General features: G+C 44.6%; 1 protein-coding gene across 3 annotated transcripts in view; it reads left to right on the top strand.

Moving 5' to 3' along the window:
- The first annotated feature begins 352 nt into the window (after nt 1-352).
- Xpot (exportin for tRNA) overlaps nt 353-15,189 on the top strand; it is a 40,482-nt gene continuing 25,645 nt past the window's right edge. The window contains exons 1-9 of one of the 3 annotated variants that reach the window (NM_001401047.1): nt 357-713; nt 3,879-4,012; nt 7,859-7,941; nt 9,360-9,416; nt 9,868-9,937; nt 11,373-11,591; nt 12,595-12,779; nt 12,872-13,040; nt 14,782-15,018. In NM_001401047.1, the coding sequence (NP_001387976.1) occupies nt 3,953-4,012; nt 7,859-7,941; nt 9,360-9,416; nt 9,868-9,937; nt 11,373-11,591; nt 12,595-12,779; nt 12,872-13,040; nt 14,782-15,018 (1,080 nt within the window). In that variant the 5' untranslated portion in view covers nt 357-713; nt 3,879-3,952. Of the gene's footprint in view, nt 714-3,878; nt 4,013-7,858; nt 7,942-9,359; nt 9,417-9,867; nt 9,938-11,372; nt 11,592-12,594; nt 12,780-12,871; nt 13,041-14,781; nt 15,019-15,189 lie in introns of those variants that run through there. The other 2 variants (XM_039079137.2, XM_039079138.1) reach the window with 2 other exon arrangements.

The raw sequence follows: 15,189 nt of genomic DNA, 5'->3' as shown, positions 1-15,189 counted from the left end.
GCTGGAAAGAAATTCAGCAACTGACTCAACACGTGGTTTGAAACACATCCACTCTTCCAATTTCAGGATCTCGGCACTACACGCCCTCTGCCACCTGACCAGGCCCTTCTGCAGGACGTGGAGAGTAACTAACTCACGCAGTCAAAGTAGAGCGCAACGTGGCCGATCTTTTATAAGCTTAGAGGACTTCAGTAACCTGTAGCTAGGAGGGCGGGATGCGCTCTCCCAGCATGCACCACAGGCTGGTCGGCCACGCCCTACTGAGAGCTCCAGGGAGCACGTGTGCGGTCCTCCGCTCGGAAGCGTCCTATGCGCATTGCACGCTGGGAATTGTAGTCCCCGGGGCCCAGCCTGCGGGCGGCCGTCTACACTCTTCTTCCATGAGGCTAGGGCTGGCGCCGGTCCTCGCGGCACGACGCGGGGGGCGTGCCTCGCGCTGACTCAGCGGCGGCGTTAGCGGGCCCCTGCGCAGTTTTCCTTCCAGGGCCGCCGACTCCGCCCGCCGGCTTGCCAACCTGCCCGCCCCGCTCCGCGCCACGCAGGAGAAGGCGCCCGGGGAACGCCGAGCGCGGAGAGGAGCGCGGCCCGGGCCGGCTCCGGCGCTAGCGCTGCGGCCGTAGTGGAGGACTACAGCGACAAGGACGAGGGCCGCTCTCCGTGCTCCCTGCGTACGGCGCCGCTCCTTGCGGCTGGCCGACCCCTCGGGAGTGCAGGCAAGGAAGAGATATTGGAGTGATGGTGACTGGAGGCGGAGGGCGGCGGGCCGGGGACCCTACGTGGCCGGGCGAGCGGGACTTGGGGTTGGGGACGATCGGTGGCGGCCGCGTCCCTAGTGCGTGGCTGCCGGTTGCCGGGTGTTTCATCACCCGAGTGGCCACGAGGCTTCGCCCAGGAAGGGATCCGGGCAAAGGATAGGGGGCGAGGCCGGCCTAGGAGGCTGCCCCCCAACCCATTTGTGATAGTTTTAGAGTGCGTCCCACCAGTTTGAGCTGTAGGTCCCTCAAAGTTGATTCGCTCCCCACCCCGGGACAAATAGGAGAGAAAGTGTTATTTCTGCGTAGTAATTTGCCAGCAGGGACAGCCTTTTCCCCTCTTTGCTTCTTTACAGTCTTGCAGCAGTGGAGAAGCTTGATGTTTCCCTGTAACCTGAAAAACGAGTACTTTTTGGAAGCCTTAATTATTAGTTGTTACTGGGGGGAAGTTACGTTGTAATAAAGCGACTTGTCAACTTGATGTTAAAAGGCTGGAAAGATTAAGTCGATCTCAAACAGTCTTAAGTAGGTGTGGAGGAATTTTCCACATTGTTTGATTCTTCTTGACTCAATGGCCGAGGAAAAAATTAAGGCTTCCTATTTTACGTGTATTTCTCGCCCCCACCCCCACCACATCCACCTTTGCAGGTGGTATAAAATGTTTACCATATTGTAACAATGTTTAAGCCTGCAAGGCTCTGTAGGTCAGACTACTAAGCGTCCATTCCCAGTCTTTATTAGGAAGTTGTTACCTAAAAGGTAACCCTGTGTTTTATTCACAGATTGGTTACCATCTCATTTTATATTGGTCTAATGTGTTGTTGTTGTTGTTGTTGTTTTCTCCGAATGTGAAGAGGGCGAAGGTTTGTGAGAGATTCCTTCTCTATGGATAACTGTAACAAGTTTGCTGAGGATGTTCTGTTGTTGAGCATGTGCTCAGCCGGGCCTCCTATTTTTTTTTTTTTTTCTCTTGCCAAGATTAGTGTGAAATGACAAAAAAAAAACAAACCTTAAGCAGTTTTTTTTCCCGAAAGCAATGGATAATTTAAAGGAACTCTAGAGGATTTCTCAATCAGGGTTTACAGACGTCCTTACACCGACTTTTCTCTGAGCATTTATAGGAGGAATAATACTTAACTTTTCCTGGTGGGACCAATTTGCTTTCCCATCTGTTCAGAATACCATTCTAGGGTAAGAGTGTTTCAAGTAGGGCATCCTGCATGCCAACCTCTGAATTTATAACTTGTTGGAGGCATGCTTTGCACACATTGTAGTGTTTAGGACTTTGCCCCTTTTCCTGCTGACAGGATGGAATGCATCCTTTTTTTTTTTTCTGCGTAGCTTCAATTTTTGTTTTGTTTTCGAGACAGAATCTCATTGTAGCTCTGGCTAGCTAGAACATCCAGATGTAGATAACCAGGCTGGCTTTGAAGTCCCAGATCCCCCTGCCTCTACCTCCCAAGTAATAAGATTAAAAGGTGTGCGCTATTTTGAGGGACTGAGTGGTTTTCTTAGTGTGTGTGTGTGGGGGGGTGTGGGGTGTGTGGTTGGTTGGTTGGCTGGCTGGTTTTTCCAGAGTTTCTCTGGGTAGCCCTGGCTGTTCTGGAACTCTATAGACACGGCTGACCTAGAGCTCAGAGATCCTCCTGCTTCTGCCTTCTCAGCACTAGCATTAAAGGTGTGAACCAACATTGCCTGACTGGCTTTTGTTTTTTATTGATAGAATTGGAATATAAATCTAGGACTTAAAGAAATTACATATATTTATCTTGTATTTGTACAGGTATGTGAGAGAAGGTGCAAGCGCTTGTGTACATATATGAATGTGTGCATGTGCTGTGTACATGAGCAATTCTTTTCTTCCCCCATATGGATCTAGGGAATCAAGAGTTTTTGCCTCTGAGCCATCTCATTAGTCCAAACCCAGAGCACTAAAAACCCAAAACCTGGGTTTTTAATTTTTTGGAACATAGTGATGCATGCATATATCACAATGTTTTTGTTGTTGTTGTTGTTGTTGTTAATTTTTTTTTTTTTTTGAGAAACCAAACTGTCGAATGGTAGAACGTGGAAGGGGTTATCTAATCCTGTTTTGGTAGGTTCAGATAACAGAGGGTCAGAGCTGTTCTGCTGCGTGAGGTGATGCAGAAGTTGAATATTGAAGGCCTTGCAGGGTTTGTCCTCAAAGCTGAAAAGAGTGGTGTGTGCACGGATGAGAGTAGGGTGTACTTGACGGCTGCCATGTAACGTGACGGGTGTTGCTGGCCTCCCTGAGGAGCATGCAGAATGGTCAGGGGTTGTTCAGAAGTTTGTGTCTTAATGCTGTCAGCAGTAGGGACTTAGATTGCCTTGCTGTGGTCTGCAAGGTTGCTGTGAGTGACCAGAGAAGGGGCTTAGCTTAGATCCTGATTTTTTTTTTTTTATTCCAAAAAGATCAAGGAAAATAGAAAAGTATAGATAGAGATCTGCAACCTAGCCCTGGCTTCACCACTGCTGAAAGGCTGCACAGGACCTCAACTCATCTCTTGATCTCTTTAGGTTCTCTGTGGCTCTGCTAATTTAAAAATTGATAAATAAAAAAGTTGTATAGCTTTATAATAGGAATATAAGGATATATCTGTATGTGTTTATGTGTGCTCGTACATACATGCAGGCAGAAGGCAGGAAGTCCATATTAGGCGTCTTCCTCTGCTGATTTTCACTATATAACTTATTTTTTGACAATTTCATACATGTATATAATACATGTTATTTACTCTCCTACCTCTCATATTTGTCAAAACTCCCCGACCCTCCTTATTTTTAGACAGGGTCTTACTGAACTTGGAGCTTACTGGTTTGGCTAGAGTAGCTGACCAGAGAGCTTTGGGGATCTGACTGTTGTTTCCATCCCCAACACTTCATGCATGTTTCCAGAGTCCTTTCTGTACTTGACTGGTGAACTCCGCAGGACAGTGCAGCTGGAAAGCTTTTTTTGCTTAGAGTTTGTGAAATCATGCTGCTGTGCGCTCTTGTTCTTATGAGGGCTAGGCTGCTAGCCTAAGGTGGGCTTTAACTCTTCAGGAGCTTTGTGTTTTCAGCTACTTCTCGTGTTCTAGATAATCATCTTTTGTTTCCCGTGTGCAGATGATTGTGGATCCTTCTGTGGGATTAGAAGCCACGTCTGTTGCGATCAGAAAACTCCAGGAATAGCGGCAGAGATGGACGAGCAGGCTCTTTTGGGGTTAAATCCGAATGCCGATTCAGACTTTAGACAAAGGGTAAGTCAGTTAATGTAATTATTTTTAAAAGCACACAGCCACAAATATACGTTAGAGGACTTAGCAAACACATCTTAGGATAGAGGTATAGTTCGAGTAAAGAGTAATAGGATCAGACAGATTTGAGGCATGTTCTGAATATTGAAACATCAAGTGTTATGGTTGGGTTTTTTTTATTTTTTTTAATTGGCTGAGACAGCGACCTAAAATCTGACCTGTTAAGGTAGGTCTTTGTGCAACATGGGACATTGCTAATTGTTGCAACTTTGTAACACAGTTACAAAGGCAGAGAACTTTGTAGTCACCAGTGCATGATTTACTTTGTCCTTGCTTACCTTGGACTATAAATTGCTTAACTCTGAAGTTGGTGACAGCTAGCCTCCTTGTTATTTAGTCTTTGCAGACTGGACATAAGCAGTTTTGATATGTCACACCTTAAGTTATATGAAACGATTTCGTGACAAGAAATCCATTAGGAGATGCTGGTATATTTGGCTAAATGTAAACAATTAAACCCAATGTAGTGTATAAGTCTAATAAGTGCTGTAGCTGAAAAAATAAAAGAACAACAAGCCTTTAATTAATTTTTAAAGACATGAGTGTTCTGAAGTTTAGGATCAAAGGAAGCAGGGGTGTTTCTTCCTACTCCCGGTAGCATAGGAGAGTACTTGTTAGAAGTGAGGCCGAGTTAGCAATCTCACTAAGTTTTTACAGCCGTATTTGTTTGGCTTTTCCAGCTGTATTTGTTTGGCTTTTCCGTGCTTTAAAAAAGCAAAACTTCCCAAGCAGTTTCTGATACGAAAGAACTAACCCTCCGAATACATACAGCAAATAATAGGAATCTAGGTGTCAGCGCCTAGTCAGAACATCAGAAACCCTAGCAATCAAAACCAGATAGTAGTGACACACACTTTTAATCCCAGCGTTTGGGAGGCAGAGGCAGACCTCTTGAGTTTGAGGCCAGCCTGATCTACAAAGTGAGTTCCAGGACAGCCAACACTACACAGAGACCCTGTCTCAAGAAACAAAAACAAAAGACCCCTAGAAGCCCAGGCTTTTTGTGTATAAATGGTTTTCTTTTCGTAGGGATTTAAGCCACCCGTGTTCAGAGAAGCTGAAGCATTAAGTTGCGACCTCGGTCTGCTTTGGTGCTGCATGCTGATTCCAATGAAAAGTTTATATGTGTCAGGTGATAGGGGGTTTTTGTTTTTATAGTACTGGGAATTGAACAGAGGCAGGTTCAATCCCAGGGATTTTTTTCCAGCCTACCTTGCAAACACAGTTGAGTTTGTTTCAGGCATAGTCTTGCTGTGTTGCCTAGACTGTGGCCTGGTGCTCTGTATTCTGTTCCGGCTCACCTTGAACTCTCAGCAATCCCCCTGCTTCAGCTTCCAGACCACTGGGAATACAGTATTCTACCATAACTGGACTTCCTTCTCCTAGGAAGTTGTTTTAAGAATGACCGTGCCCCTGGCGTGTGACTTTATGGAGAAGAGACTCTCCTCCCCCTTTGATGTGGGTTCTGGGATCAATCTCAAGTCATTCATGAAGTGCTTTGTACCTGCTGAGCCATCTCTCCAGCCCCTTCATTTGCTTTATTACTGTTTATTGGACCTGTTGGAGGGGGCGGGGTGTGTGTGGCTTTTTTTCCCATGTATTTATTTGTTGGGGAAGGAGCATTGCGAACCTGCCTTGTGTATGCATGGTCAGAGGACAACCTGCAGAAGTGTTTCTCCTCTGCCAGGTGGGTGCTAGGAATCAGTTTAAACCCTGAACCATCTCCATAGCTCTGTTGTATCCATTTTGTTTTTTGAGACAGTCTCACGTATCCCAGGCTAGCATTGAATCAGCCCTTACAATTGAGGATGGCGTGGCCATTCAGATTTTCCTGCCTCATCCTCCCAAGTTCTGGCATTATAGGCATGCTCTGCCAAATCCACCATAAACTTCCTCTTTGGTAATTTTGTTGTTTGTTTGAGACAGAATCTGACACCTTAGCCCAGGCTGGCCTCTAGCTTTGGGCAAACCTACTTTGGTCTTTTCTTCAGTCAGCTGTAGGCTTGACTCACCGGCCCTGATCTTACCACTATTTTTTTTTTCTTTTCTCTTTTTCGGAGCTGGGGACCGAACCCAGGGCCTTGCGCGTGCTAGGCAAGCGCTCTACCACTGAGCTAAATCCCCAACCACCACTATATTTTTTAATGCATTCTGTTTTAATCCTGTTAATTTTAAAGTTCCAATATTCAATGTTAGAAATGAACGAGTTAGTATATACAGGTGTGTGCAGTGGTGGGGTGGGCCTACTAGGGCCGTGGTGCTTGGATGAAATCTGTTCTTTCTTTTCCCTCCTGAGCCATCTTACCAGCTCTGTCCAACAAATCTTTTTTAAATGCACCTTGGTGTTCTTTTCCAGAAAAGATCACTGATATATTAGTGGTTTTAATACAGTAATTTTTTTTCAATAAGAATGGGTTCTGTGATGGGAATATTTTAGGCCTTTGGTTTCATCCGATTTTGTGTTACGCCAGCGTGAGTAGCAGAATCAATGACGATGAAAAGGAAAGAATGTTGACAGTGAATGAAGGTTTTGATGGTCCTGATGCTACAAGCGCAGGAATAGTGAGAAGTTACCGTTGGGTGGGCTGACTGCTCCTTCTCGAGTGTCAGTCTGTCAGTCCGTTTCTGTGTGTGGGCATCAGTCAGCAACACAGCCAAGAATGCCAAGCTGGCTGTTGCTGTGTGATTTGGAACCAGGTAGAAGAACCTGGAGGTGAAGGCTGCATCTTGTTCATCATTGCCACAAGATTTCTTTCTAATGTTAGTAATACACGGATTCAGGGACAAGCACGGCAAAGACTTCTGGTTATTTACACACACACACACACACACACACACACACACACACACACACACACACACACACGCACCCTGGATTCCCCAGCTTTGGTTTAAACACTCAACTTTAGCTTAAAACCTTCTGTTTAATTTTTGGTGACGGGGTCTTATACAGCCCAAGCTAACCTCAGACTAGCTGTGTATCTGAGAAATAATCCTCCTACCCACACCTCAGTACTTAGCAAACAGACAAGCCACCCACACCTGACCATATGTGCCTTGGGGACTGCATCTGTCCTCTGACCTAGCTTCTGGGACATTACCAGTGAGAATTCTGGGTTTGTAGAAACTGACATCAGACCATCTGTACTTCTGATGCCAGCCTGCTAAGTCAAGGACTACCCAGTTCACGCATTTGCTAATCTGCCCCAGTGACTCAGGACTGAGGAAGGCAGTGCGTTCAATATTGCCAGGACGTGACTCAGAAACAGCCAAATGGGAGAGATGTTTAGAAGGGTCAGGGGCTCCCATGCCTTGGTGCCTTGTTCCTTGTCCCACACAGTGTAGCTCCCTCCCCTCCTAGATTACTCATTGGGTTGAAAGTTTCTGTTACTTTGTGTCACATCTACTCATGGCGGGAGGGCATGTGTGCTGCATGGTGTCCCTTCCCAGACCCTTTTATGGTTGTGTGTACCCGAGTATTAATGCCCTTGATAAAACACCTGAGGCATCTCTTCTCCCTCGTCGCCCTCACGCAGTGACTCAGTGGTGGCTGCAGGTCACTCTTTCTCCATCTCCTTTACTGTAAGGAAACTAGCTTACGCATCTAACTGATAAATTGGTCACGGATCTACTTTTAGGGGTCATGTGGACTTTGCCTGGATTGGACGTTTTACCTGTTGTATTAATCCCAAATTGTGGTTGCTTAGTGGCTCACTCCACCCTTGTTTTGTGTGAGCGAGGCATCAGAGCTCATTATCAAACATGTCACTTTGTTTTGCCATCTTTCAGGCCCTGGCTTATTTTGAGCAGTTAAAGATTTCCCCAGATGCCTGGCAGGTGTGTGCAGAGGCTCTAGCACAGAAGACATACAGGTAACTAAGAGTCTTCATAGTGCCTGGGAGGATCAACATTCTGTGAGGCATTTTCATTTTTTCTTTTGGAAGTTTTTTTTTTTTTTTTTTTTTTAAAGATTCTGTGACTTGGCTTTTAGAAAACTGTTAGTAGCATGAAAAGAGAAAAATAGCAGACCAATTTTTTAACTAATCCAGAATTGATTTTTTTTAGTAAAAGCACCCTTTCCTTTATGTATGTTGTGTTCTGTAGAGCCAGTCCTCACTGGTGTAGGCTACACTAACCATGTCTTTGTCTTATTATTGGGAGTGGGTAAAAGTGAGCAACAAACATGTATCTTTTCGTTTGTTTGTTTGTTTGTTTGAGACAGTGTTTCTCTGTGTAACAGAGCCCTGGCTGTTCTGGGCTGGCTTTGTAGACCAGGCTGGCCTCAAATTCACAGAGATCCACATGCTTCTGCTTCCCCAGTGCTGAGCTCCAAAGCTTGAGCTGCCGTGCTGGGGCCAGTGATATATATCTTAAATATATCAATATTCCATTGCCGTTCTTTGGTGTTGGGACCAAGGTCTTGTCATTAGTAGTCATTACACCCATAATCCACCCTGTATGGTTTCCAACAGGGACCTTAGCATATCTCAAAATATTCCTCTCCAGCTCTTCTGTCTCTCGATCACTGCGGCCATGCCACATGTGAAAGGCTTTCTCCTGTGGCGTGTCCTGCAGCGGACCTTTTGTCAGAATCCTTGGCTCTATGACCTAACACTAGAGAAATGGGTAATGGACAGATAGTGTTTCTTCCTCACCTCTTACAAAGGTGCTTTTATTTATAATTTCATTTCTTTATAAACTTTCAGGGTAAACTAAGATTCTTCCTACCCTGTTTATTCTGTGTTTGGCTGTAAGAACACTGACTAAAGATGCTTAAATTTTAAGTAGGCCAAAGACACCGTCTTTGATTTGATCAGTCTCTTGCAGCTATACCATTTGTCACCTGCGTCTCTAAGGATCCTAAAGTCAAGCACAGAAATTGTTCCAGGAACCTTGGCTCTCCACATTAGGATTTGAGGCAATGGCCTCTCTTTACAAAGTTCTGTGTTTAGGGTGTGTATTAGAGCTTATGGTTATGTTGCTTGTAAAATGTAATGGGACTTCCACATGTTGGGAATTGTATTTAGAGCTTTCATAACCCTTTTAAACAGAGGGCTTGAGCCTGTGGCTCATTGACAAATCCTTTGCCTGGAATTCATAAGACCCTGGGTTAGGTACCCAGCGCTGCCATAGAACAAAGAAGGCAGTAATAAAAACACGTAAAGTAGAGCTGGTCGGTAGAAAGTCAGGCAGGAGGCCACGTTTGAAAATGTCACAGTTGTTACTGGTATTTTGCTTGTGTTTTCTCCAATCCATTCTCTGATTATCTAATTTTCTTTTGCTTTTTCAGTGATGATCACGTAAAGTTTTTCTGCTTCCAAGTTTTAGAGCATCAAGTTAAATACAAGTAAGGCCATTTCACTGTTTGTAATCTCCAGGTTTGTTGGGATGGGAATGTTTTAATTTGCTTTTCCAACCATGAGGAAACCAAAATACACATGGTAAACTAACAACGTAGAAGTTATCTCTGGGCTGTGGATGTGTTGTGATTTATCCCAAGCTCAGTCAGTCAGTCAGGCTTGGTCTGTAGACTGCAAACCTGATTGAACAAATAGTTTGTCTGAAGAGTCACTTAGTGTCGCCTCGGCTGGTCGAGAGCTGAACCAGGGATCTGAGAGCAGTGACTATACTCTAACTGATAATTTGTTCCATGCGTTCATCCTTCAGTACTGTGATAAAGGTGTCTGCTGTCTGGTGTTCTAGGAAACCCTGAATGCTATATAATGCTCCGTCTTTAATAGGTGAGATTTATTTGAAAAGCACAGACCACAAATGTAGTGACTGTTGTGCTTTACCAGGTACTCAGAGCTCAGCACTGCTCAGCAACAGCTCATCAGGGGGACGCTTCTCTCATGGCTTCAGGCTCAGGTAAAACAGCCACTCATTCCTGCCTCCAGTGGTCTGCCGCTTCACCATTTATATCTGAAGTGCTAGTCTTGAAGAGCATGGGTGGAAACAGTAATAACCACAGATTGTATTAACAACCAAAACTGTTGTCATGGGCGGAAACAGTAATAACTTAACATTGTTTTAATAACCAAAACTGTTGGACTTTTTGTGGAAACATTTTTTGGACCCAGGGTCTTACTGTGTAGCCCTGGCTGGCCTGGGGCTCCTGCCTCTGCCTCCCAACCACCAGAATCAAAGGTGCCTGCCACGTGCCTGCCACCACACCTAGCTGGAGCTTTGGTTTTAAAAAGAAATTCATTATCTAAAAAAATGTTAAACCTTTTTTTTTCCTTATGTGTATATGCGTTTGTGTGTGGGTTTGTACCCCTGATTGCAGGTACACACGGCATCCATTAGAGGGTGATAGACTCCCTATAGCTGGAGTTCTAGATGCTTGCAGACTGCCTAGTATGGGTTCTCTGCATGACCAATACCTGTACTTCCCTGCTGGGCCGCCTTTCCAGCCCCGCGAGTTCAATGATATTAAACTCCATGACAGTAGCTGCTTTTTGTTTGGTCCCTCAAGCTGGCCTCTGCTGACACGGCCTGTTTACAGACGCTCTTGTATAAGAACGATAGAGCTGTTAAAGCTCACAGTCCTCCTGGTTAACTGCAGTTAAGCCTAACATGTAAAGCTTTGGATTTAACCAGAGCCACCTCTTTAAGATCTAACCAAAGAAGGAAATACAATTGATTTCTTTCCCCTTAGAAGAAATGACATGAATTGTTAAAATTCTGGTCATGAAACTTAATGAATGAGAGTTGTGGGTCCATGCCTGTATCTCAGTATTCAGAAGGCAGAGGCAGGGACATTGTTATTTTGCAGCCAACCTGTAGTTTGTAATGAGTTAAAGGTCAACTTGAGCTGCCTACTAGTAGACCTTGTCTCAAAAAAGAAAAAAAAAAATCCCCAAAATCAAAAAAATCAACCTCAAGGCCTGGGACAGACCTGGCGGCATAGAGGCAAGGGCAGAAAGTCTGGTGGATCTGAGTGAGGGCAGCCTAGGCTACATAGTAAGACCCTGACTCAAAACAAGCAGACACCCCCTCCTCCTAAAAAAAAAAAAAGAGAGAGAGAGAGAGACCGGGCTGTGTGTCTCTGGTAGAATGCTTATGTAGCAAACAGATCTATCCCCAACACTATAGGAAAATAAAGCTTCTAAGGGGCAGCCATTACTCCTTGTCATGTGACCAGTCACCTGCACACATGGGTAAATCTGCACACCTTTGTTGCTACCAATCAAGGCAATGTTGAGGTTTGGTTACTTTTTTTTTGCCAACTAGTGATAAGTAGACAAAAGCAGCGTGCTTCTGAAGAGTTTGAATACATTTTCACGATTGTTTTGTCTATCAGATGCTGAATCCCCAGCCAGAGAAGACCTTCATCCGAAACAAAGCAGCCCAAGTCTTCGCCTTGCTCTTTGTTACAGAGTATCTCACTAAATGGCCCAAGTTTTTTTTTGACATTCTCTCAGTTGTGGACCTAAACCCAAGGGGAGTGGATCTGTACCTGCGAATCCTCATGGCCATCGATTCAGAGCTGGTGGACCGGGATGTGGTTCATACATCAGAGGCAAGTAACTTCGGGTGCACGGGGTTTGTGATGTAAGTTTTGTAGGGGAAACACACATGTCAGAAAGGGCAGGGGGTCTTTTCCTTTGTCACATTCTTAGATTACAGATGTACCTAGCACCTTGAATTTGCTAACAATGAAATTTTACATTCCTCCCTCCCACCCCATAGACTGAAATTAGAGCATTCCTTAGGTTTTTCAAACCAAGCCAGCGTAGTCTCCAGTGAAGTACACAAGGTTGCTGTCTCATAGCTCCTGGGAATTGCTGTCCATACTTAATGTCAATGCTTCTGAAGAGGCGAGAGGCAATGGCTTAGAACGTGGGTGTCAGCCCCTCCTCCTTGGGAGTCTGAGCCAGTCACAGTCCCCTAGCCCATTGCCCTTCTCTTCATGTATCTCAACATCGCCTTTGCCTTCTAAAAATCTGTGTGTGGCTGGGCAGCACTAGTGGAAAGAACTGTATCGTCACCGCCAAGGACTCCTCACAGCTGAGGCACACCCTCAGCCCAGCCTGCGTGTGGTAAGCAAGAGAAAGCTGGTGAGCCAGCTCAGCAGCACAGCACGTGCCTAGTGTGCAGGAGGCCCAGGAACAAAAGAAACAAAAACGGAGCTGGAGACAGCTTTAAATGTATAATAGTTTGATGATAATAACTAAAATATTCATGAATTTTAGGACATTGTACATTTAAGTCACTGCCATTTCTAAATAGCTTAAATGCCATGTTTCTGTAATAGTAGAAATAATTCCACATACTTAAAATTTCTAAGCAATGCTTATTTATAGTGTGTATTTAGTGATCCAAGTCTGGCACCGAGGAGTAGAGCGGAAAAAGGAAACACAGAGAATCACAGGATGTAATTTTAGAGCAGATAAATGGGAAGCCGTGGTCGGGACTGTCAGCAAGCCTGGAAGTTTTCCTGTGGAGGAAGTCACTGTGTGCAGCCGTACTTGGACATCAAGTGCTGTTTCAAATCTTCCCTGTCTTTGTTGCTTTGTTTCTAGGAGGCTCGCAGGAATACTCTGATAAAAGATACCATGAGGGAACAGTGCATTCCAAATCTGGTGGAATCGTGGTACCAGATTCTACACAATTACCAGTATACTAATTCAGAAGTGCTGTGCCAGTGCCTTGAAGTAGTTGGGGCTTACGTCTCCTGGATAGACTTATCCCTTATAGCCAATGATAGGTGCGTATGCCTATAAACTGTAAACTTGCAGAGTTAGTATCTAAAACTCCTGAACTGAAAATGTTAAAATCTTTGTTTCCCCCCATCCCCAGGTTTATAAATATGCTGCTAGGTCATATGTCAGTAGAAGTTCTACGAGAAGAAGCATGTGACTGTTTGTTTGAAATTGTAAATAAAGGGATGGACCCTGTGGACAAGATGAAACTAGTAGAATCCTTGTGTCAAGTATTGCAGACTGCGGGGTTTTTCAGCATTGATCAGGTCAGTATATGTCTTAACCGTAAGCTTTGAAAGCTGTTAGATGCTTTTCCCCCTCTGAGCTTTGGGAAATGTCCTTGAACTGACAGTGACCGTGGTTCTCTGAGAGTCACAGCTAGAATTGGTGGCATGTTCCTTGCACACTTGGTCACACCATTCTGACACTTGACAGTCAGGATGGCGTGTGCATTTTGCAAGTTTGCAGCGCTGAGGAAAGGATTCCTCAGACATCTCCCAAGTTTTTTATATATGAATGTCTCTGTGTGTGCATGTATGAGAGTGAGTGCCCATGGGGAGGTCAGAGAACAACTTCCTGGCGTCAGTTCTCTCCTTCCACCAGGCGGGTCCCAGGGTGGAACTCAGGTTGACAGGCTTGGTAGTGGCCTTGCTTGATCCTGAGACATCTTTTTATTGGTGATAATGTCAGTAGTACGGTGTTAGTAGGTTCCTTCTTCGTGGACCAGAGGTAGCTTTATTACCTTCTCCTGTCTTACTTAGGATCTGGGGTTCTTTAAGAAAAGAAAATACCAAATTTCAAAGGTAGAGCCCCTGTCTATGGGAGAATGGTTGAAGGCTAACTAAAGAAATAAGCCAGGCCTGCCTGTACCACAGGCAGGGACTTTGTGAAGCCCGCCACTATGTAGCAGCTTCCTGTGAAGCCGGCCAGCCACTATGTAGCAGCTTGTGTCTTTGTAGAGAAGTTAAGGCCGAAGTGAAACAGTTTCAGAAAAGACTGTTGTAAGTCATTACACATACAGTGTAGCAGCATTGATGGCATAGACTGTGCTTACTTAGTAAAAGAACAGTTAGGAAAAAAGATTCTAAAACTTCTTTTACTTAAGCTCTCTTCTCCACCACCCCTTTTTTATTTTTACAAGGTTAGTAATATCCACAGGTTTATCATCATTAAAATAACGGTTGCTAACAGAGAAATAGTTGAGTGGTTAAGAACACTGGCTGTCGGGGCTGGGGATTTAGCTCAGTGGTAGAGTGTTTGCCTAGCAAGCGCAAGGCCCTGGGTTCGGTCCCCAGCTCCGAAAAAAAGAAAAAAGAAAAAAAAAAGAACAGAACACTTCCAGACTCTATAACTGCGGTTCCTGGAGACCTAGTGGCTTCTCTGGAGACCTCTTCTGGCTTCTCTAAGCACCAGGCACACATGTTCATAGATGTACATGCAGGCAAAACCACCAAACATTTAGGGGTTGTTGTTGTTGTTGTTGTTGTTGTTGTTGTTGTTGTTCTGTTTTTTTTGTTTTTGTTTTTTTTGTTTTTTTTTTTTGGAGCTGGGGACCGAACCCAGGGCCTTGCGCTTGCTAGGCAAGCGCTCTACCACTGAGCTAAATCCCCAATCCCGTTGTTGTTCTTGTTGTTTGTTTTAGTTAAAAAAACAAACAATTGCTTTTAGAGTACTATTGGATGATAATGGTTGCAGAAAAATTCAAATTTTGATAATTTTTCTATCACAATGACAAAATTGGTAGCTGTTGTCTTAATGTTGAGTCCTGGGGACCAGGGGAATGCCCTTGGTCCTGAGTTCCGTCCCTGAGACCCGTGGTAGAGGGAGGGTGGTAGAGGGAGGAAGCTGACCGTTGACGTGTGCCCGCTCACACTAACACCCAGCGTGTCAGGCACAGATTACACAATTTGTTTTTTGGATTGAACCCTGTAATTGGTTAAAGGTCAGAGCTCCTCCTCCTTCCTGAGGCAGGCGGTTGTAATCCAAGTCTTTGCTTCTTGCTTATAGGAAGAAGATTTGGACTTTGTGGCCAGATTTTCTAAGCTGGTAAATGGAATGGGACAGTCGTTAATAGTTAGCTGGACTAAATTAATTAAGAATGGGGCTGTCAAGAATGCTCAAGAGGCACTGGAAGCTATTGAGACCAAAGTGCCACTTATGTTACAGCTGCTAGTTCATGAGGACGATGACATTTCCTCCAACATCATTGGGTTTTGTTACGATTATCTCCATATCCTGAAACAGGTAAGGCAGTGTCGTCTGTTAGATAATGAAAATATAAGAAAGCTAAAAGGAAAGACACACACACATAGATTGGTAGATAAATAGGTAGGTAGGTAGGTAGGTAGGTAGGTAGGTAGGTAGGTAGGTAGGTAGACAGATTAGACAGACAAGACAAGATGGAGCCTATCTATA

Source organism: Rattus norvegicus, chromosome 7, assembly GCF_036323735.1.
Source record: "Rattus norvegicus strain BN/NHsdMcwi chromosome 7, GRCr8, whole genome shotgun sequence".
Lineage (NCBI taxonomy): Eukaryota > Metazoa > Chordata > Mammalia > Rodentia > Muridae > Rattus > Rattus norvegicus.
The sequence above is the reverse complement of the archived record's forward strand: the minus strand, read 5'-3'. Positions and strand labels throughout refer to the sequence as shown.